General features: G+C 39.6%; 3 protein-coding genes across 6 annotated transcripts; 1 reads left to right on the forward strand and 2 right to left on the reverse strand.

Annotated features, from left to right (window-relative positions):
- Positions 1-111: 111 nt before the first annotated feature.
- nfrkb (nuclear factor related to kappaB binding protein) lies at positions 112-11593 on the forward strand. Of its 4 annotated transcripts, XM_037749765.1 has the most exons (27): positions 134-214; positions 559-730; positions 854-1055; positions 1162-1289; positions 1364-1535; positions 1652-1756; positions 1829-1902; positions 1986-2067; positions 2175-2370; positions 2534-2645; positions 2740-2866; positions 2955-3032; positions 3121-3197; positions 3316-3362; positions 3647-3710; positions 3804-3978; positions 4070-4176; positions 4290-4413; positions 5058-5137; positions 5272-5468; positions 5567-5837; positions 5921-6100; positions 7133-7852; positions 8876-8982; positions 9665-9800; positions 10656-10832; positions 10901-11593. In XM_037749765.1, exons 2-26 carry the CDS (start codon positions 605-607, stop codon positions 10794-10796), a joined length of 3828 nt encoding a protein of 1275 aa, XP_037605693.1. In that variant the 5' UTR covers positions 134-214; positions 559-604; the 3' UTR covers positions 10797-10832; positions 10901-11593. The 4 variants fall into 4 exon arrangements, with proteins under 4 accessions (XP_037605692.1, XP_037605693.1, XP_037605691.1 ...); XM_037749764.1 differs by having other exon boundaries at positions 112-214; positions 586-730; positions 10656-11593; XM_037749763.1 differs by having other exon boundaries at positions 10656-11593.
- Positions 11581-16205, reverse strand: tmem45b (transmembrane protein 45B). Its single transcript, XM_037749767.1, has 6 exons — positions 16063-16205; positions 14736-14933; positions 14435-14647; positions 14157-14341; positions 13502-13644; positions 11581-11856 (listed from the first exon to the last, which is right to left on the reverse strand). Exons 2-6 carry the CDS (start codon positions 14923-14925, stop codon positions 11745-11747), a joined length of 843 nt encoding a protein of 280 aa, XP_037605695.1. The 5' UTR covers positions 14926-14933; positions 16063-16205; the 3' UTR covers positions 11581-11744.
- Positions 16206-16579: 374 nt separating this feature from the next.
- On the reverse strand, positions 16580-18519 carry gng8 (guanine nucleotide binding protein (G protein), gamma 8). Its single transcript, XM_037749769.1, has 3 exons — positions 18388-18519; positions 17607-17722; positions 16580-16872 (listed from the first exon to the last, which is right to left on the reverse strand). The coding sequence occupies exons 2-3, from the start codon at positions 17688-17690 to the stop codon at positions 16744-16746; spliced, it is 213 nt and encodes a 70-aa protein (XP_037605697.1). The 5' UTR covers positions 17691-17722; positions 18388-18519; the 3' UTR covers positions 16580-16743.
- Positions 18520-22363: the final 3844 nt, after the last annotated feature.

The raw sequence follows: 22363 nt of genomic DNA on the forward strand, positions 1-22363 counted from the left end.
GGGATGTAGCTACATACTGACTGATTTCCTGTGGAGGGCAGTAAACGCGCGAGACGAGCGGCGTCCGATGTTTGTCATCTTCAGTAGAAGAAGAAAACGGTCCGTCTGTTAAACAGTTCCCCCTTCATCGGTCCGTCTGTAAAACACTTCCCCCTTCATCGGTCCGTCTGTAAAACACTTCCCCCTTCATTTCCAAAACACAAGGCAGTGTCAGGTAAGAGCTGTTAGCAGTTTTTAACCCGTAGTATCAACTTAATAATACAATGCATATTTGCCAGCATGTCGTATAGTATTAGTGTGTTTCCGTTGAAAGTTGAAACAGAAGTCCAAACGTTACAGCTGGCTCTTTTGCTAACTTAGCTAGTAGCTTAGCTCACTGAGCAGCGCTACTGGATGTTACTGCACACAGTGGCTAATGTTTTGACATTAGTGAATGCTTGATAATGTTCTTGTCGTTTGTAGCACTGAACTACAACGTTACAACGTTTGCAAGTTGAACGACTAGAAGCAAACTTAGTTGGTGTCTGTCCGCAGATTAAAACCAGGTTTTCTGTGTAGCCATAGGTTTCTTTCTGTGTCTTAAAGCTTGGCACAGAAGAGAAGAATGGATGCCCTCACCCACATGCTTACAGACCCTCTTGATCCAAAAGAAGAAGACGATGGACAAATCACAGAGGAGTGCATGCTGGGGAACTGTAGATTGAACCTTCCAGAGGACCTACTTGAGGACGTGAGTTATCTGACGCTCAGTGACGAGATGCTGCTGTTTCCTGCTTTGTGCGAGTGTTCACAGGTGTAAGACACATTGCAGATGATGCATTAATTTTTGCTGTTTTCCTTTTGTTTTCATTAGCCTGACGTTTTCTTCTCTGTGATGAGTGAAAGCACCTGGAGTGAAGTACTGTCAGATTCCCAGAGGCAGCACCTTCGTCAGTTTTTGCCACAGTTTCCTGACAACAACGTTGCAGAGCAGGACAGCGCCATCAGTGACCTATTCAACAACAGAAACTTTAGCTTTGGAAATCCCCTTCACCTTGCACAAAAACAATTCAGAGGTGCTTCCAAGTTATCCCATTGTTTACCCACAAACACACAACTACATCATGCATCAGTGCATTTTAGAAGCACTTTCTGATCATGACTCTCATTATCTCAATCCAGATGGTTACTTCAATCCTGAGGTGGTCAAGTACAGACAATTGTGTGCCAAGTCCCAGAGAAAGCGACAGTTGTACTCCCTTCAGCAGTATTACCACAGACTGTTGAAGCACATCCTCGTCTCTAGAAAGGTATTTTTGTAATAGTTTTAGGTACAAGCTTCATGGCCTCTTGATGTTAGTCTTAATGCGTCTTCTTGTTGTAGGAGCTGCTAGAGTTTGCAGTTCACAATGGTCTGGACTTTCCACCAAAAAGAAAGTTACCGACCAAGACTCATGCTGAAATGCGGGAGCCAAGGGTGAGAAGAAGATTAAGCCGCATATTAAAGGAGGTCAAAGCTGAGTGTGGAGACAGCAATGCTTCATCTGACGATGACGGTCAGTCTGTTCTTTCATTAGTATCATTGCTGATAACAATACCTTCTATTTCTAAAGCGTTAAAGTAATTAGATTCTTGTGAACACTAATAAGAGTCTTATTGCATATGCTTGTAGACATATCATTATGGACTCCAGCACCCCAATCACCTTCCTCTCCGACACCCACTGTCTCGCTCAGAGTTCTTCCCAGCCTCTCCACCCAAGACATGAAGACTACTGGTCAGTGGTTTCTGTGATATCCAAATGATGTTCCTGAAATATAATGTTTAAAGACATTTAATTTCTTCACAGAAAAAATAGAACTAGGGGAGCGGGACTTGAAAGCCATGCTGCAAAACCATCGAGAGAAGAGGAAGCGACAGCCAGTAAGTGGTGTCAGGTGAAAAAAACACAGATATGGTTTTTGTCTTAATTTGTACAGTATATCATTAATGATTGATTCACCCAGGATCATCCAGACTTGATGACCTCTGATATCCACCTTGGAGACATACTCTCAAGAGCAAATATTGGTCGGAAGGGGGCTGTGCGTGAGTAAAAGAATTAAAAAAAAATATGATAAATCTTAAGCCAAAGCCTTGCTTTCGTTGATTTCATTACACACACAGTTGATTTGTTTCTTTCCCCTTTTTTGCAGCACTTTTTGATCTGTCTCTGCCTAAGAAGAAGATCAAAGATGAGAGGAGGAAGAAAAAAATGAGGACAATAAAAGTGGAATCTGAGGATCCCTGTGAAATTCTTGCACCTTCAGACGCCCCATCAGCTCCACCAGCGAGCATCATCAACTCCCTGCCGGACACGCCGTCTACTCCACTGGCCAACATTAAAGAGGAGTGAGTAGAGAACATTTACAGAATTGTGTATGTGTGTGTGTATATATATATATATATTGTGTATGTGTGTGTGTGTGTGTGTGTGTGTGTATATATATATATATATACATATATATATATATATACAGTATATAATTAATGTAAAGAACCATTATTCTTGCAGAATTGTGGAGGAGTGTCAGAGCAGCCCGGTTCCAGTTGAGGAAATAGCCATCAGTTTCTTCAGTTTGTTGGAGAGCATCTTAAGGGCAGAAAACCTCACCAGCACTTCATTGGTATGCACTCATTACATACTCTCACATACATATTATAAAACTGATCTCAGTTCTTCTGACTGCACATTATATCGCCTTCATTGTGACCTCTCAGTTGGAGGACAAAGTTCAAATGTGGCAGTCGTCTCCAGCCAGCTCCCTCAACGTGTGGTTTTCATCGGTCCCGTGTTGGTCCGACTTGGTTCTTCAAGCCCTTCAGTTTCTTGCAGGAGAGACTAAAGGTAATTAGCAGTGGGCAATCACACTGAAATTATCAGGCTTTATATTTCCCATCCCATGTTACTCATGCATATTATGTTTGTTAATCAGATGGCATGATGGCACTCCCCAGTGGCTTTTCTCCGTTTGTGGAATTTGCTGATGAATCACAGCAGTGGAGGTGGATCGGTAAGACGGATCAGCTGACTGATGCTGACAGTGCTTTGTATTCAGACTGATTGTGTACTTGAGGATTAAAGTCAATCATTTATTTTAGGCCCCACTCAGGATACAGAGAAGGATCTAAGTGCACTCTGCCAGCTGTGGCTGGACTCCAAAGATTTAGTTATCAAGGTGGTACAATTATTATATCACAAATACAGTTTCAGCATTGACTATTACAGTTTGTACTATGCTATGCCACTATGTTTATGTTTACCACTGTTTTATTTGCTTGTTTTGTCTTCCACAGACAGAAAATGATGACATGCTAGAGATGAGTTCTCCCGCACCAAGAGTGTAAGATTCAGGGATTCATAAAGCATTTCAAACCTGATATAATTGCTGAAAATTAGTTGATCGACCGGATATTAATTGACGATTGTTTTTGGGGTTGCTGGTAGGACTGAGCATGCCTTTTTTATTAACTTAATTTTGTGTATTTTAGATAACAAATCATTAAGAAATCAGCAGCTGAATCATAAAGAAAGATAGTTATTTGTAGCCTGACATTAATGTAATTAAGTAGTTTGAGTTGCAATATCATGGTTGTTGACATTAACGGTGTGATATCTCTAACCAAGCAGCTCAACTGATTATGTGGTGCGGCCCAGCACTGGAGATGAGAGACAAGTGTTTCAAATCCAGGTTTGTTTGTGCTGCTGGAATCTTAACTCATTTACAACGTTTTGCCTGGACATGAACTCTCTAAGCCAACATACTTTTTGTTTGTTTTATTAGGAGCAGCAGCGATACAACCAGCCACATAAAGCCTTCACCTTCAGGATGCACGGCTTTGAGTCTGTGGTGGGGCCCGTTAAAGGGGTGTTCGATAAGGAGATGTCTCTCAACAAAGCCAGGGAGCACACGCTGCTCCGCTCAGATCGACCGCCATATGTCACCATTCTCTCTCTGGGTTAGGCCTTTTGTTTTACTCCAACTCCATTGTCAGGCTGTGGGGAAGCAGCGCTTTATAGTGTCTGACTTCTACCCTCTTTCTCACATAGTGCGGGATGCAGCAGCCAGGTTACCCAACGGAGAAGGAACAAGGGCAGAGATCTGTGAACTGTTGAAAGATTCACAATTTCTTGCTCCAGATGTAACCAGTGCACAAGTAAGTGTATTTTTCTTCTTCTAGTCAATCAGCTTACTCTGGCAGAGTAACTTGTGTGTACCTTACTTCCTTTGGCCTGCAGCCTTTAAGTTATTGTCTTCTTTGCCATTTAGGTGAACACGGTTGTCAGTGGGGCTCTGGATAGACTTCATTACGAGAAAGACCCCTGTGTGAAGTATGACATCGGCCGCAAGCTCTGGATTTACCTGCACCGCAGTCGCAGTCAAGAGGAGTTTGGTAAGAAACCATGTGCTCTGGAGCTGCAACGAATAGTTGTCAACCATTAAATGATCACCAACTATTTTGATAATCGATTATCAAGTATTTTCTTTTAAGAAACAAAAGGTCAAAATTCTCTGTTCCAGCTTCTTAAATGTGAATATTTTCTTTACTCTTCTATGACATCATCTTGGCTTTAGGAAACACAGACATTCTTACATTTTATAGACCAAACAACTAATTGATTAATCAAGAAAATAATCTACAGATTGTGCTTTATTTTACGGTTTAGCTGTCCACCGTTGTAGTTTGTTAAGAAGTGTAAAGATCTCCAATCCTGTAGTTTTTGAGTGGAGGCAGCCAATAAGGAGCCATTTGTCCAGTTTGATTATCTACTATTGTCTGAATAGAAGATTTCCTATAAACCCTGTAGATCTGCTTGACACATAGAATTAATTTTTTTTAAACCATGGATGTATAGATTTTGATGTTCAACTTTGGTACCTGTTCATTCCTTCATCCTTTCTATTGCCTTCATCTCTTCTTTACCATACTGTGATTGAACCCACATATGGATGAGCAAAGTGTCTCATAGTACAGTATATTCTCTCTTTAAGGTCAGTGTGATATGGAAAAAATGTTTTTTCTTTTCTTTCACCCAGAGAGGATCCACCAGGCTCAAGCTGCTGCTGCAAAAGCAAGAAAAGCCCTACAGCAGAAACCTAAACCTACATCTAAGCCGGTAAGTTTACTGCAGAAAAAAAACTACACCTAGCTGCACACAATGTAAAACATACCGTGAAAGTTATTGTTTTCCCACTTGGAGTTTTAAGTTGTTGTGTATTTATTGTTAAGAATCTCCTGTTCATGTTTTAGAAGTCCGGAAGTAAAGACGGAGGCAGTAAAACCCCGGGATGTCTGGAGGCAGGACAGGATATCGGCTCCAATCCTATGTCACCAACCCCAACAACACCCACCCCAAACACACCTGGAACCCCTAAGTCACCATTACCTTGCACAGTCACCACACCAACAAAGACCGGAGTCCCGGATACAATCAAAACCAGCACAGGGTCAGTGTGACACAAGATGTAATATTGTACAATACATAGACCCATGTTTCATCAGTGTAATTTGAAATCTCTTCTCTTGCCCCTTCTTGCTCTCCCAGTGTTCTTCTTGTGTCCCCTCCGTCGTTGCCCCAGCTGGGAACCATCGTATCCACCAGTCAGGCATGTCCACCAGTTTCACAGCCAGTCGCATCCCAACACGCGGCTCGGATAATGAGTCACCTGGCGGCGGGCTCCCTCCCTCAGGTGCGGGTCGTTTCAGCTCAGCCCGGTCTGGGTTCTTCTGCAGGAAGTCAGCAGACCACACTGGTACACCAGACCCCTCACCAGATCAGGATGCCGGTGTCGATGGCAGCAAAGAGCATCTCACAGGTAACCACATAAAGAGCCGTGTTTGTTGTTTTGCATATTGCAAAATGTATAATTCTGTCTTTGTTTATTGTGTGTATCAATAGGCTGTGGTTTCTGTGCCTCTGAGGAGTCAGTCTGCTAGTAGTCCAGTCCATGTGCCGACCACCCTTTCTGTCTCTGCTGTAGCTGTGGCCAAACCTCAAGCCGGATCACCTGGTAGCCCGGCTAACAACCCTGCTTCCCCTGCTATGCTGCAAGGAGTCGCCAGCCAGAGTATCAAACAGGTGAACCAGTTTGTTCCAACTGGGATATTTGGCCAGTTAGGCTTTTCTGAACAGGCTTGAACTGTAAGAATGTCTCCACCAGACTGGAAGTTAGTTATTGCCCAGATTTCAAATGTGTAGAGGAGGCTATGCCCTCAAACTAGAAGAAGCTATTTACAGGTAGATAAACAAATTAATCTGTGTCTCTATAATCTTTAAACTCAGCTGTTTTTAGCCTTCCCTTAGGGTTTTATAATTGCTATAATTTTATAGTGACTTTATTTACTTTTAACTTGGGTCTTGAAATATCTTGTCTTTAATTTAATTTATCCTATTTTAAAGGGACTGTTTGTAACTTCTTACACGTATAAATCATTGCGGGTCGGTGTCCCATGTGCGCTAGCGCGACAAGACTCCAACACAAACTACACGGAAGCACTAAAACTGCAAATTTATATATAGTAAAGTCCGTCTTGCAAAACAGTGTTGGCCGCGGGGGAGACCGTAGCTTTGGTCTCCAGGGCCGGAGTCTCTGCTGTACTCTGCTCCTCTGCCTGCCTGCTTACCTTCACTCACACACCGCGCTCGTTCCCGCTTTTTCGCTCCACTCTCACGTGCATGCGTGCACACTACACACTGCAGAAGAGTTAGTACCTCTGAGAATATCTAGTGAATGTACAGTGGACGTTTGTGCAGAAATAAATGCTGCAGCTCCTCCAGACCAACAGAGGTTTCCCGTGTCTTGTTAAGTGACGGGGCTCTGCAGCAAGAAACGTTATCGTCTCCGACCAAAACTCCGGTGTCTCCCCTGTTCCCTCCGGCCACGGTCGGGAGGCTGAGCTAGGAAAAGCCAACACTAGGATCAGCATTGATTCATGGAGAGACCTTCGTCTGGTCAACTAACATTACTTTGGAAATTTGGCTTCTTCTTGATTGAACAGAAAAAGTGTACAGGTTATAGAGATGATTGAAAAATCCATATTCTTAGATAAACAAAAAATTTAATTTGCCATGTTAATGATCACAAGATTTGTCTTTTGGTATTCTTTAAAGGTGTCCATCACAGGCCAGTTGGGAATGAAGACTACAGGAGGAGGAGGAATTCCAATAACGGCTACAAACCTGCGCATCCAGGGTAAAGATGTCCTTCGTCTTCCACCGTCCTCCATCACCACAGACGCTAAAGGCCAGACGGTGCTGCGGATCACCCCAGACATGATGGCGACTCTTGCCAAATCCCCAGTCGCAACTGTCAAACTCAGCCCTGACTTCCTGGGTACTGCTGCCACCGGCAGCAAGAGCATATCAGCCACTCTCCACGTGACGCCTCCGCATTCTTCATCTTCATCTTCCTCCTGCACAGGGGAAGTACAGACCACTAAAGCGGGCTCTGTTGCCTCTACCTTGTTGAAGGCTGCAGGAGACACAGCCATACGTCTGATGCCCACGTTGGCTGTCACCGTGGCTGACCAAAAGTCTAGGACCTTCTCCACCGTGACCTCCCCTGACAAGAGCGGCGCCACCATTCGGATAATGCCGGGTCTCGGTGTTATTCCACAGAAACAGGGTCAGACCATCACGATGACAACCACCACTGGTGGTAAACCACTCACAGCGTCTACATGTGCTAATGTAGTGACCATGGCTGCCAGTGTTGTGGCTGGCGCCAAGGGGATCACAGTAGCTCCTGGAGTCTCTTGCACACCTCTGACGCTGGGAACCGCTACAGCCACTGTGAGGCAGGTCCCTGCTACAGTCGTCACTACACAAACAGTAAGAGTATTATTCTGATTCTGGTCATATTTTCAGGAAATAGCAAGTTTTGTGTAGTTTTGGCCATCATTCCCATCGGATGAGGTATGTAGTTGGATATGATTACAGCTACGGTACACCGGAAATCTTAACGTTTAATATTCAATATTTTAATCTGTGTGTAGCTCTAAAAATGTAGATTTTAGTCAGTTACGTCCAACCATTTACAAGATGTACATGTAAGAAGCAGAATGGCCTCTAGGTGTCACTGTGTCATTTGGTTGGTTCCTGTGGGAACGTTATGTTTCATGTGCTCCTTCAATATCTGGCTAACAAAAGCCACCAAGTTAATACGTGATAACATACTGCATGTTATAAGACTAAACACACATCTCTTAACATTGCTGAAATGTTCAATAACATTGTACAAACAAATGATTTTTTATTACAATGATAGACCGTTATATCATAAACATATAAGTGATGTTGATAAGGGAAGTGTTCTCAACGTTCTATTGTTATGCAGGTTAACCCAGGTCATGGGATATCAAGTAGTAGAGAGTCAAAAGCACCAGCCTCAGGTGATGCACGTAACCAGTCGGCTATGCAATATAAAGCATACCTCCCACGGACAGCTCACATTTGCCGATGCAAAACAACTTGAGTTTATGATGTGATCCGAGACGAGATAACAGATAGACACGGCTGAGCACAAATCTGTTTATTTTTTTCCCGCTCACCAGCGTCACAGTGTCCCAAAGAAAAAAGGGAAATTAAATTTGTTCGTAAGTGTTCAATTGAGTTGCAGTTGGATGCAAGGTGGGAATTACAGCTTGCAGTTCAAACCTGTCATCTGATCGCAATCTGAATTTAGGCATCCGAATGCTAACTATAAGGTTTGTACGCCGATGCGTCCTCAAAATGTATTGATTTGCATAGTTTCCTCTAGAGAGAATCAATGAGGAACTCACTAAGTCTAGTAAATCCATTTCTAAAAGTCACATGACTCAGTGACGATCCTCTTTTTCGTTGATAACACCGTAGGGGAAGTTACCTGCACGGATAACGGTTCCCCTCTCAGTCCTGAACCAACCACTGAAGAACAAGAGTGTTGTGACCACACCAATTGTGAAAGGAAGTCTTAACACAAAGTAAGTCTTATCTTCTGCACTAGGGCTGCAACTTACGAATTTTTTTCATTGTCGTTTATTTTCTCGATTGATCGATACGTTTTTTGGTCTATAAAATGTCAGAAAATTGTGAAAAATGTCGATCAGTGTTTCCCAAAGCCCAAGATGACGTCCTCAAATGTCTTGTTTTGTCCACAACTCACCAGAAACCAGAAAATATCCACATTTACGAAGCTGGAATCAGAGAATTTTGACTTTTTTTTTCTTAAAAAAATACTCTAACTGATTAATCGATTATCAAAATAGTTGGCAATTAATTTAATAGTTGCCAACTAATCGACTAATAATAATTAAATAAATAAATAATATTTTTTATTGAGAATATCTTTCTTGTTAAGACCTTGTCCAGACAGAATGAATAGAGAATTTGACTGTAAAAATTAAATTAAACTCAAAATGTAAAATCAGTTGTAAACATCGTATTATTAAATTTCCTCTTTATAGTTTATTTTAATGTGCTGTGAGATGGGCCTCCCTCATCAGGTGACGGCAACTAACTTGCAACTATATATGAGGTCTACATTTTGGAGCCTCATATATTTTTTTTATTTATTGATGCATTGCCTATTTTTCTTCCCCTCAGCTGTAAGTTGTGCTGGTAGATTGACATGTTTTTGTCCATTTCCTCCTCTTTTCTGAGCAGTATCAGCAGTCTGGGCAGGAACATCATCCTGACCACCATGCCCGCTGGCACCAAGCTGATCGCAGGGAACAAACCGGTCAGCTTTGTCACAGCGCAGCAGTTCCAGCAGCTTCAGCAGCAAGGACAGGCCACACAGGTCAACTGCTTACGTTCCACTTTTTCCGATGTCGCAAATGAGAAAGTATTGACGAGAAAAGGAAATTTGATAACACCTGTTCTATCAAAATACATTTACGCTGCTTTATGGTCAAGTTAAATAAACACAGAGCATCTTAAAGGGGAACACCACCTAAATTAAGTGTTATTTCCATGGCCTAAGAAAGTTCAATCAATATTTGTGAACATGAGCTCCTCTCTCAAAGCCAGAAACCAGAGAAGTAAGTCTCAAACCTGTGATGTCATAGGGTATAAAGTCTGGAGCTGCTCCATAGACAATGAATGGGAGACTGATTTTGTGAACCCACCCCCAGCTTTATTGTATTCTAGTGTTATCAGTTGTGAAACAGAAAATGTCCCCATATACATTCAACATTCCCCTGGGTGCTCAGTGTCATCTATAACATATCTTCCTATTCAATGTCTATGGAGCAGTTTCAGACTTTATACCGTATGACATCACAAATTTGAGTTTTAGCACTCTAGTTTTTGGATTTGGGAGAATTGTTCATGTTTACTAATATTTTTTGGACTGTCTTAGACCATAGGAATAGCATGTATGCATTTTAAAAATAGCCGTAGACCCCCTTTAAGGGGCCTAAAGGTTCACGTAGAACAGGGTAAATACATAATAAGCATTTGGAATCAAGTAAATTAGGTAGTCTTAAATGCCATTCATATGGTTTACGTTATCCACTTCTTCACTTTCATGATACCTACATGACAGAGCAGTAAAATATAAAACGTTTTACTCTTTATGTTGCGTACTTATAACTTATTGTGCAGAGAAAATGATGGGTGATCACAATTACCTTATCCATCTTTCTTCCTTTAGGTTCGCATCCAGACGGTCCAGGCGCAGCAGCTCCAGCAGCACATGGCAACAGGCTCCCCGAAATCTGTTTCCACAGTCGTAGTCACAACAGCACCTTCGACCAAATGTGCCCCCGATCCCCCACCAGCACCTAAACAGTGATCCTGTCTCGTCAGTCAGCTGTGAATCGTAGGTCCACCTGTACAATATATATACAGTATGTATATATATATATACATGCCTGTATTTGGTTGTTGGGAGTACTTTTTGTTCTCAAGCTTTTTCTGGATCATTTCACTTGTTTCTACTCTCACATGTGTGTTAGTTACATTGTTATTACAGCGCGTAATATGCCTTTATTTCTTTTCAATTCGGATAATCCCACAAAGGCCATAAACATGTAAATGCTTGGGGCTGTTCAGATTGACGAAAGTTACCAGTATCACCAGTATGTTGCAAAATAGTAATTATTCCTCAACTACATTCCATCTCCTGAATTATATCCTCCACATTGTTATAGACAAAATATAAAACAATGTAAAACAGCTCACCAGGCTGACAACCATATTCAGGCAGGTTGCAGTCTTTCCATAGAAATTCTGGTTTACTTTTTCTTTCAGTTGATAACAAACTCTCAAAAGACCAGTTGCTCTGTTGCTATTTCACCTAAATATAACCTCAATTTATTAATTCATATTAAACTACAAATTCAAATTTCTATGACTGTCAGTAGGATATTCTTTGTCACTTATTTAAATGTTTGATGTAATGCAATATTAGTGAAGTGACTTATGTCTGTCTGATTTATTTGAATGTTGTGACTTGTTGATTTGTTTTTAATACATTATTTGTCCTCTTATCAGGTGTTATATTTTATTTGATAGCAGGCCATACACTCGAGCCACACATTTCAGGTTACCTTGTGTTTTTAAAATACTTAAACAAATCATATTTAAACAGATTTGTGTTTTATTTTTTGTTTTGTTGGGGGGGGGGGGTTTTACAAAAGAAAATTACTTTGTACAAAACAGCAGACTTGGTCTCACAGACCATCAACATAGAAAATTAAATCCAATTTAAGTAAAACTTTAAAGAACCATAACCATGCATTCACTCTTCATCTGACTCTTCAAGCAAAGCTTTCTGGGAGCTCGATGTGGAGGATGTATTTCGCATTCCAATCTCGATATCCCGTCCCCGTCCTGAGAGTCGCTTCACTGTGCTGTTGGAACAAGAAAAAAGGCTTCAGCTAATGCAGGAACATTTCAAATGTTCCTCCAGTATCTTGTAGGGAAAGCCACATTCCCAAAATGTATTAAGAAAACCCAAACCAAGTCCTCAGTTTTGACCACTATTGGTGCTGCAGAGACATTTTTAAATTGTATGCATGTGTCTCGTGTTCGTGTGCACAAGGAGGCACAGTCATGTACAGTATAAGAGTAACGTGATACACAGTTCTGTTGACTGCCAAGGGCTGTAAAGATAGTAACGCACCAATAACAAAGAAGAGGACAACCTGATGGGAACAATACAGGTTTGTAATCCATGGCTTGCAAATATCCGTAAGGCCTAGTAAACATTTTAAACACTCATTCAACATGTTTAGGAGGCCTTGAGGATACAGCGCATTGTGGTGAGATGTTGACAGTTGAATGTAAACAAAACCGTGTTGGCTATAAAAAACTTCACAGGGTACCTTTTAAAATGCAGGTTCAGATATCCAAATAAAACACAAAGCCCTGCTATTTTCTGTTCAAAAAAAGCTATAACTAAAAGTTTCTAACACTCTACTGAAGAAATCATTATTTGATTTGATTTCTTAATGTTGAATATGTTGACATACAGTACAATAATGCAGAAAATCACTTAAAAAGCCTAGACCAGAGGTTCCCAAATGTTTTTGGAAGTAGACACTATAGATTGGTTTATTTATTGATTTGTCTAATTGTCAAACTTATGTGTTGCATGCTCATTTTTTAAATTAAACTATCAGATAGGTTTTCTTGCACCAGGAAGAAGGTTAATGTAGTACAAATACTCGCAAATTATTTTCTTTTCGTTAAATCACTAGCAACAGTCCAAGAGCTCACCCTTTATGTGAAGTCAATGGACTTTTACACCTGGCAGGTAGCACCTTAAAAGGACGTATTATAAGGGCTAGGCCATCCTTTGTTTTGGACTATTGTCTCTTCATTACCATGAGACACACAAGCTTGTATTACTGCTGCATTCCAACAAACTATTGTTTACTTGCCCTTGAAATGAATCCTAGCCACCATGTTATTCTGAAAATTGAAGTGAATTTATGAGATCAACCTATTTTAACCAAAATATACAAATATACAACATCTCATATATATATATATATATATATATATATATATATATATATATATATATATATATATATATATATAAACATTAATATATATATATATATACACATATATACATATATATATATATATATACATATATATATATATGTATATATACATATATATCTCACTAGCAACAGTCCAAGAGCTCACCCTTTATGTGAAGTCAATGGACTTCACATAAAGTCCATTGACTTTGACTTTATATATATATATATAAATAAATAATTGTGATCACCCATCATTTTCTCTGCACAATAAGTTATAAGTACACAACATAAAGAGTAAAACGTTTTATATTTTACTGCTCTGTCATGTAGGTATCATGAAAGTGAAGAAGTGGATAATATAAACCATATGAATGGCATTTAAGACTACCTAATTTACTTGATTCCAAATGCTTATGTATTTACCCTGTTCTGCCTGAACCTTTAGAAAACTACTAAGTTCTGAAACTTATACAGGTAAAGGGTAGGATAGGATACTTACAACCAAACCGCAGAGGCGATGCAGGCGACTAAAAACAGGGCCACAGCTAAATGCCAGCAGAAGCACATTGTGATGAACATGATGTTGTCATGCAGTGTCAGGTCCCACTCCGGTCCGCTTAATGGGTAAAGTACAAATCCAATCTGAAATGACAAATAGTTGATGAATGAGCCGCCTGCCTGTGATGTTCAGCAAAATATTCTGTTGAATTTATTATAGGCGTTCACAAAAACAGACACTGGGCCTCATGCAGCAACATTTACTTAAATTTCTCTTATAGTTTCTCTTATTTTTCTGTTAAGAGAAAATATAAGTCTATAACTCCAGAATCACCCAGCATTCTTAACCTTCCAAACTTGATATTACCAAGGTGGGCTGAATAATGAATCACACTTGATCATAAATTGGATGCGTTTGGCATATTGTTTATTGTTAGCATGGACAATGCCACCTAAACACTAAATAAGGGCAATTATTAGCATAAGTAACACCCCCTAAACACTATACAAGGGCAGCTGTTATGCCATGTGCAAATACTCTGGCAAGATGCCCAAGAATTGGAGAGGTGCCATCAAAAGAAAGGCTGTAAGAAGACGAACATTCACACTGTGTTCCACACATTACGGCGTTCTCACCACCTCATTTTGTTAATCACCTGGTAGAACCACGAGCCCTGCAGGATGAACAGACACGCTCTGAACAGCTCCAAAATAATGTTGTCTCTTATGAACACCTCCAACATGGTGCTGGCCGACCCGCTGAAAACAGCCACGAGCAGCAGGGAGTGGATGTGAGCGTCCAGCGGGGGACGACTGTGCACGTGGTAGTAGAACAGAAACCCTGGATGATATGGGAACAGAGCTCAAATACCCAGCAGGGGAGGACATATTTGTGACGTGAAGGAAATATGTAAAACTAAAACCTGGCTTATACCTTCAACAAAAAGAGCCAAGGAGAGAGCAAGGCGGTCAACACCAGCTGGCACCTGTTTGGACGCAGTATTGGCAACCAGTGCTATTCCAGAGAGCCCAAAGAACAGATACATGGTGCCATGCTGCCAGTTCATCAGCTTGACCCACGAGTTGGTCTCTGTGTTGTAGAGGTGGGCATGTGGCCCGTCCACCACAAACTGTTCAACCATGATACCTGGGAGAAGACAACATCTGTCAAAATGAGATGAGTCAAGAAGAACACATCTAAAGAGTTTGAAGAGATGATTGAGGGGAAAACTTACCAACAAATGAAGCAAAGATTTGAAATCCTCCCTCAATGTAGTCCATCCTTTTAAAGACAGGCGGCATAGTCCGTCTTCCTTTAGACTGACTTGTCCTCCAGTAGTGTTGGACAATGTGTTTCACTGTTAGCCAAAAGCCATAGAACAGGAAAAAAGAGCCAGGAATGGCATGTCCTCCAAAGTTGGCCATTGTCGGGCCTGAAAACAGAAATACACTTCAATGATGGAAACACAACGTTTATTATTTTAGCTCAATATTCTTATTACTTCTTTTGAGGCTAAAGTACAAGCTCATAGCATTATTTTATGTTGTTTTGAGCCATGTAATGATTACAAGCAATACTAAGGACTAAGAAGAGCAGCTGACAATGCGATACCCACAATCACAGGGTGGTAGATGGTAGCTTGCATATAAAAGGTTATTGCAAAGTAAATGTCATCGTACAGTTATATAACCAATTCATGAATACAGTCTAAAACAGTCACTTGTAATATGAGAGTGAGATAGAGTTGAGCCAAAACATCAACCTTGTCTAATACTAGTTGAGTTTCATGTCATATTAATCTCACTAAATCCTGAGATGCAATGTCAGCAGCCATGGAAATGAGGAAACATTGATTACTTGGTATTATAGTATATATTATCTGATCGGGGTAGGTTTGTAGAATGTGCCCTTTGATCCAGACGAGTGACACTCATTTGTTTTGCAAAAATGAAATTCAAATCACACAGGGCTGTTTGGTAAGTGAGCTAGTTGGCCATCTATACAAGTTTATAAAAGCACCAAAGCAATTTATACCTATTTTTTATCAATGCTGGTCACACTCACCAAAGTGTTACTGATAAAATATGAAAAGCTGAGCAATGTGCTTTTAATATAATGTTGCCACTGACCTATTAATTAAAAATGAGACATATTCTTGTAGCACGGTCACTCTTAAGGTGGCAGATTTTAGCTATTTTTTTTCATGTTGGTGGCTGAATCAATGCTGTTCGTAACTTCCTCCTGTTCTCCTCACTGTCAGCTGGGCATGAGGAAACGGGTGTGTTTAGAATACGCATGTTCAGTTAGACAAGTTGTTCTTGACTCGCCCAGTTTGACTTGATTCCTTCCTTTCACACTTAACACAAATTCACACATTTGCACCCAATAGACTGATGGTAAGATTGTAAAAAAAAAAAAACTACAAATATTATCCCCACATAGTTTCTGCTCATTGAAGGCATACTGTGAGCTGTTGCCAAACAGTCCCTCTACAGAAACTAAATGTGAAAATGATCCTTTCCTATCACACTCATAATAGACGGCTTACTGAATGTACATACCTTATTCTTCGCTGCTAATTCCCAAAAGGCAGAAAGGCTTTGTAAATCTGTGAATCTTGGCAACTGTTAGAGTGAGAGCACTCTGCTCTGTGTAAACTGTGCACACCTGTTGCCTGCACCTCTAACCTGTGTTGACATCATCACATAGCCCCACCCATCATTTGCATTGGTTTCTGTGACTAAGGGACAACCTCCTGGGAAACAGCTGTGACATTCAGGCAGAAAAACTATACCTCAAAGGCATATAAACACACATATCCAATAAAAAAAAATTTCATTAGCACCCTTATATAGTATTTTTTTCATGATGTTAAAATATGATGTAGAGCAAATATATTTAGAGCACAGCAAACTGTGTGAACAACAAATCTCATCATTTATTTTGCCTTTTAATACCTTAAAATATGTCTAAAACAGTATTGCCAAAATGAGAACACACAATTGAGTTAATATATAAGCTCAGATACAATCTGTGTGCAGAAGGAGAGGCAGCCTGTTTAAATGAACTTTGCACCCATTTTTGATAAATCTTTATTGCCGTCATTATCATGTTGAAGTGATGATCATTCCTCAGGTTGAGTCAGTCACCAAAGAGCTACTTTTGTTGCTGAAATTGAATTCACACATTAAAATAGCTAATAAAGTGTTAATGCAAAGACATTTGTCGTGCACATATGGGGGTTATAGTATCACGCAGAATAATTTCTTCTCCCGAAACGGGTTCTCGGAAGAAGCCAGAGGTGTCACCAGGGGATCCTCTTTGGCATGAGCTTCACAGTAGGTCATCAGATCAGCTGCTGCTTTGGATATCTGTTCAAAAAGGTTGCGTTAGTGTGTGTCAAATCAATTCCTTATTTATTTTTTACCACTAAAAGAACACCTTTCTTCCTGCATCAATCACAAGTGTAAAAACTGATATCAGTTCTGGAAAGGGAGTCAATTTTGTTTGATTGGAGGGGTCGGATTGTTAAAAAAATTATGTTTGTCAATGCTTTTCGACAAGTTCAAGTTTAAAAATAGATGTTAATTGAAATATTCATGAAATTAAAAAAATTTTGAGATAGAAAAGTCTCTTATAAATTAAAGGTGCAATGTGTAGGATTTACCGGCATCTAGCGGTGAGGTTGCAGATTGCAACCTCCTGAAACTTCTCCCTTGTGCTAAGCGTGTAGGACATTTACGGTGGCCGACACAAAAATGTGAAAACGTGGATGGTCCTATCTAGAGCCAGTGTTTGGTTTGTCCGTTCTGGGCTACTGTAGAAACATGGTAGAGCAACATGGCGAACTCCGTGAAGAGGACCCACTCTGAATGTAGATAAACGGCTCATTCTAAGGTAACGAAAACACAACTCTTATTTTCATGTGATTATACACTAAAGAAAACATACTTAATAATCCTATATTCCATATTTGCCAATAGATCCCCCTAAATGTTACACATTGTTCCTTTAAAACACAAGACTTGTTTCCATGATTAACAATCTAATGCAAACTTTTCCATCATCTTTGGCTGTGTATTTCCATATTATGCTGACGACTCACCATCATCCTCTCTATGTTGACCTCCAGTTTCAGTTGTTCTACTGTCTTTCGAGCGTCTGCGATCTTGGCCATGTTGTTGGACATCCTGCCCCTTTTTCCCACTAAAGTCAACAAGCCTGGAGGGAAACCATCACATGTTGAGTTATCAGACGAGAAATAACCATCACTGATAAAGAGAGTGGAATAAAAAATACAAATATAGCTCTAAAATGACAATTTGTTTGAAGGTGTGCCATGGTTAGAGTCAGTTTCAATTTGCTTGTTAATTCTGCTCCCTGGGTCTCAGCTGTGAGAGCGGCACAGGGAGGGTCTCTGAGGAGGAGGACATGGGAGGGAAGGGAGGCAGAGCAGCATCCCCAGGGGAGGGCATCCGCTAGCTGAGAATGTAAATACATCTAACATTAACATGTTGCTCCTTCAGAATAGGTTTATCATAAACCACAGCTGTAGAGAGTTGCTATTAATCTGCTGCTATTATGTTGCTCAGGTGCTGCCATAGACTGATGCAAGAGATCAATCGTATACATTGCTTTTAGAGAGCAGTAACTGAAAAGCATCATTAGTCAACAACAAAAAGTTATTTTGTCAGAGTCTGTGGGTGTATAATGAATTTCTCACTTCTATCAATACAAATGATGTCTACATACTAATATAATTCCTACTTGTGAAACTGCCAATATCAGCACAAACATGTAGAGATATGTGGTCTGATATAAACTGTTTCCATGAATCCGTATAAATATATAATTCATCCTTGCATAATAATGACAACATCACTCACCACAAGAACCAACAGCAACCGTTGGGCTCCTGGAAGGAAAGTCTGCTTGTCCTCAATGGGGTCCTCCGCAACAACTTACAGTAACAAAATGAAGTGAGATTAATGGCAAAGATGAGGAGGAGGAGGACGAAGGCTTCAATAGGTTCCCTCCTTCAAATAACTAGCTGTGGTTCTGCCCCCAGGATGGGCTCAGTGCAGCCGTTAGAGGCAACATGTGGTGTGACCTTCATCTCTAGAGTCTCTATCGCTCGCTCACCTGAGATGATAGAGGAGCTGCGAGGTGGAATATTAAATATATGTAGTTTTAAAAGAGCCTAAATAGGGATTAGATTTAAATAGTAAATAGTGTATTTAATGTAAAAAACACCTGTTTTCTTCATAACACCTGGCAGCAACATGAAAAGGCATAAGACTATAATGAGGAAGCTCTCAAGAGAATAGGTTATTTTTACATGACTTTAATTGATTTTCCTATTTGTAATTCATTCTTAGACAAATATAAAATCTGCAATACTCGTATTGCATTGTTTTATGACAAAAACAATCAATAATGGGTAATCGGTACTAATAACACGTTTATTATGTGGCACAATTGAATGTTAAAAAAACTAAATAAAAGTCCTCCAAAAGTTATCAACATGAATTTCTGTCATTTGTTTTGTATTTTATGATTTTATCTGTAGGTCAGATGTAACCTGTGGGTGTTTCTTTGGCAAAGTTACATGCAGCATTGTGCAGATTTACAGTATAACATTAGTAAGGAATGACTCGAAAAAATTTACAGGTAATAATGTGTTTCAAGAGGCTCTTATCAACCTCGAAAAAAAATGAAGAACCATCTTAAGAACCTTATTCTTTCCTACACACAAGAGCACTGGATAACATGCAATATGTGCAATATACAGGTGCAGCTCAAAAAATTAGAATATCACGAAAAGGTTCAATATTCTTTGTCAGTTGTTTAAGAAAGTGAAAATGTAATATATTATAGACTCATTGCACATAAACTAAAATGTTTCAAGCATTTTTTCATTTTAATTTCGATAATTACAGCCTACAGCTCAAAAAAGAAAGAAAAAGGTATCTCAAAATATTAGAATATTTAATTTTGAGTTTTAGTAAATTGCTATTCATACAGAATAAATACCTTGTATCTCTCAGTCTAGTTCAGTACACACAACCACAATCATGGGGAAGGCTGCTGACTTGACAGTTGTCCAGGAGACAATCATTGACACCCTCCACAAGGAGGGTCAGCCACAGAAGGTCATCACTGAAATGTCCGGCTGTTCACAGAGTGCTGTATCGAAGCATGTTCAGGGAAAGTTGACCGGAAGGGAAAAGCATGGTAGGAAATGGTGCAGAAGAAACCGGGTTGACCGCAGCCTTGAGAAGATTGTCAAGCAAAGCCAATTCAAGAACTTGGGAGAGCTTCACAAGGAGTGGACTGAGGCTGGAGTCAGAGCATCAAGAGCCACCACTCACAGACGTCTTCAGGAGATGGAGACAGCTGTCACATTCCTAGTATCAAGCCACTCCTGAACCAGAGACAACGTCAGAACCATCTTGCCTGGGCTAAGGAGAAGAAGAACTAGACCATTGCTCATCGAAAAGTCCTCTCTTCAGATGAAAGTAAATTTTGCATTTCATTTGGAAATCAAGGTCCCAGAGTCTGGAGGCAGAGTGGAGAGGTACATAATCCAAATTGCTTGAAGTCCTGTGTGAAGTTTCCGCAGTCGGTGATGATTTGGGGTGCCATGTCATCTGCTGGTGTTGGTCCACTGTGTTTTATCAAGTTCAAAGTCAACGCAGCCGTCTACCAGGACATTTTAGAGCACTTCATGCTTTCGTCTGCTGACAAGCTTTATGGAGATGCCATAAAGTATGTACATTTATACACTCAATACCAAGTATTGAGTGTATAAATGTACATACTTTACAGAAGTTGGACATTTCTGTATTTTAAATCCTTTTTTTAATTGATCTTATGAAATATTCTAATATTTTGAGATACCTTTTTCTTTCTTTTTTGAGCTGTAGGCTGTATTATCAAAATGAAAATGAAAAAATGCTTGAAACATTTTATTTTATGTGTAATGAGTCCAGAATATATACAATTTTCACTTTTTTAAATAACTGATGAATATTGAACTTTTTTGCGATATTCTAATTCTTTGAGCTGCACCTGTAATAGTTTATAATATGGAATAAAAAAATAAAAGTCATCAACATGAATTTCTGTTTCATGTGCTTTTTCACACATGTAAGGAATGAATAAATAATTTACAGGTAATAATGTGTTTCAAGAGGCTCTTATCAACCTCAAAAGAATAATTTAAGAACCGGATTCTTTCCTACAACACACTCACAAGAGCACTTTATAACATGCACTATATACAGTATAATAGTTTGCTAGGTAAGTGATTGAGTTTTTGTCAAGGTGTGAGTTTTCTTATTTTGTCTCGTTCCTATCCTCTACAAGGCTGCCAGTCTTTCCTGTAGAGCTGACAGTTATCCCATACAGCAGCAGGGGGCGAAGAGGCAGCGCTATGGAGTTAAATGTCAAGTGCCTCATTAACATTTGTTTCCCTGTAGTAATTGGTCTCTCTCTATGTGGAAGATACTGGACCATATGAGTAAAAGGAGTTGCTGCTTCACCTAACCAACCTCTGTCACCAAGGGCCGAAAAATACAATTTACCCAGTGTTTTGCGTTGCATAATCCAAGCAGGGGATGTTCAGATTCTGTGGTTAATATAAACTCTAACCATCCATCCAGTCAGCCAACCAGCATGTCTCCTGTCTCATACTGTTCATTTATGACAGACACTACATCATTGGATCGATGAAACCTGAGAGGAGGGAGGAGTGTCTGCATATCCCATTAACACACGTTTAATGTCAAAATATAAAAAGTAAATACTGTACTTCCCTCTTGTGCATACAATTGGCTACAACTCACCAATGGTACATTTATTCAAGTACTGTACTTAAGTACAATTCTGAAGTACTTAGACTTTACCTGAGTATTTCCATTTTCTGCTACTTTATACTTCTACTCCACTACTTCTCAGAGGCAAATATTGTACTTACACTCCACCACATTTATATGACAACTCACTTTGCAGCTTCAGATTAATAATACAAAATATAATCAACAAATACATTATAATGTTTTTATTATGAATAAAGAATTTATTGTTCCCTTGGTGAAATTCCCAAGCTATCCGTCATAGTGAAAAATGATCCCCACATTTATGAGCTGCAACATTAAAGTGATGAGCACATTATGCATCAATAATAATAATCCAATAATATAATATATATTATTCTTATATGTACCATTCTGCATAATTAGTACTTTTACTTTTAGTCCTTTAAGTATAGTCTGATACTAATATTTTTCTACTTTTACTAAAGTAACTTTTTGAATGCAGGACTTTTATTTGTAACAGAGTACTTCTACACTGTGGTATTGCTACTGTTACTGAAGTAAAATATCTGAGTACTTCTTCCTCTGCAACTCACCATAGAAAAGAACAGGTACCTGTACAGCAGTTGTTCAGAAAAGGGAGATCCAGCAATATGCATGAGGTGGCCAAATGCACCAACCTCAGCATTTTTGCAATATGTTGTGGTGCATTCAAAATAGCCATAAAACATTTTTACTGTCAAGAGATTTGTGCCCCACTTTCATAAAACCGTAAAAGTGGCAACTAGACATATTTCATACTAGGGCTGCACGATTTTGCGAAAATATCTAATTGCAATTATATTGACTGATATTGAAATTGCAGTATGATTTGCAGTATTAGAGGGCATGATATTTGTTTTAATCATTATTCTTATTTTCACTGAAAAACATATTACAATGATTATGGTGTGATTTTTGCAGGGATCTGTCAAACAAAGATATTTTCTTCAGTCTGTATAATATGATGTGTTGGCCAGGACATCTCTGTAGCACGAACATAATG

Source organism: Sebastes umbrosus, chromosome 17 (assembly GCF_015220745.1).
Source record: "Sebastes umbrosus isolate fSebUmb1 chromosome 17, fSebUmb1.pri, whole genome shotgun sequence".
In the NCBI taxonomy this organism is placed as follows: domain Eukaryota; kingdom Metazoa; phylum Chordata; class Actinopteri; order Perciformes; family Sebastidae; genus Sebastes; species Sebastes umbrosus.

Excerpts from the sequence above, each read along its gene's own strand:
- tmem45b (XM_037749767.1), bottom strand. The coding sequence starts at position 14,925 with ATGGCCAACTTTGGAGGACATGCCATTCCTGGCTCTTTTTTCCTGTTC. Across the intron at positions 14,342-14,434 it reads CTTGGCTCTTTTTGTTGAAG|GGTTTCTGTTCTACTACCAC; the intron begins GTATAAGCCAGG and ends CATATCATCCAG. Across the intron at positions 13,645-14,156 it reads AGGGCTCGTGGTTCTACCAG|ATTGGATTTGTACTTTACCC; the intron begins GTGATTAACAAA and ends TTGTCATTTCAG.
- gng8 (XM_037749769.1), bottom strand. The coding sequence starts at position 17,690 with ATGTCCAACAACATGGCCAAGATCGCAGACGCTCGAAAGACAGTAGAA. Across the intron at positions 16,873-17,606 it reads TCAACATAGAGAGGATGATG|ATATCCAAAGCAGCAGCTGA; the intron begins GTGAGTCGTCAG and ends CTTTTTGAACAG.
- nfrkb (XM_037749764.1), top strand. The coding sequence starts at position 605 with ATGGATGCCCTCACCCACATGCTTACAGACCCTCTTGATCCAAAAGAA. Across the intron at positions 2,371-2,533 it reads CTGGCCAACATTAAAGAGGA|AATTGTGGAGGAGTGTCAGA; the intron begins GTGAGTAGAGAA and ends TTATTCTTGCAG. Across the intron at positions 5,469-5,566 it reads ACAATCAAAACCAGCACAGG|TGTTCTTCTTGTGTCCCCTC; the intron begins GTCAGTGTGACA and ends TTGCTCTCCCAG.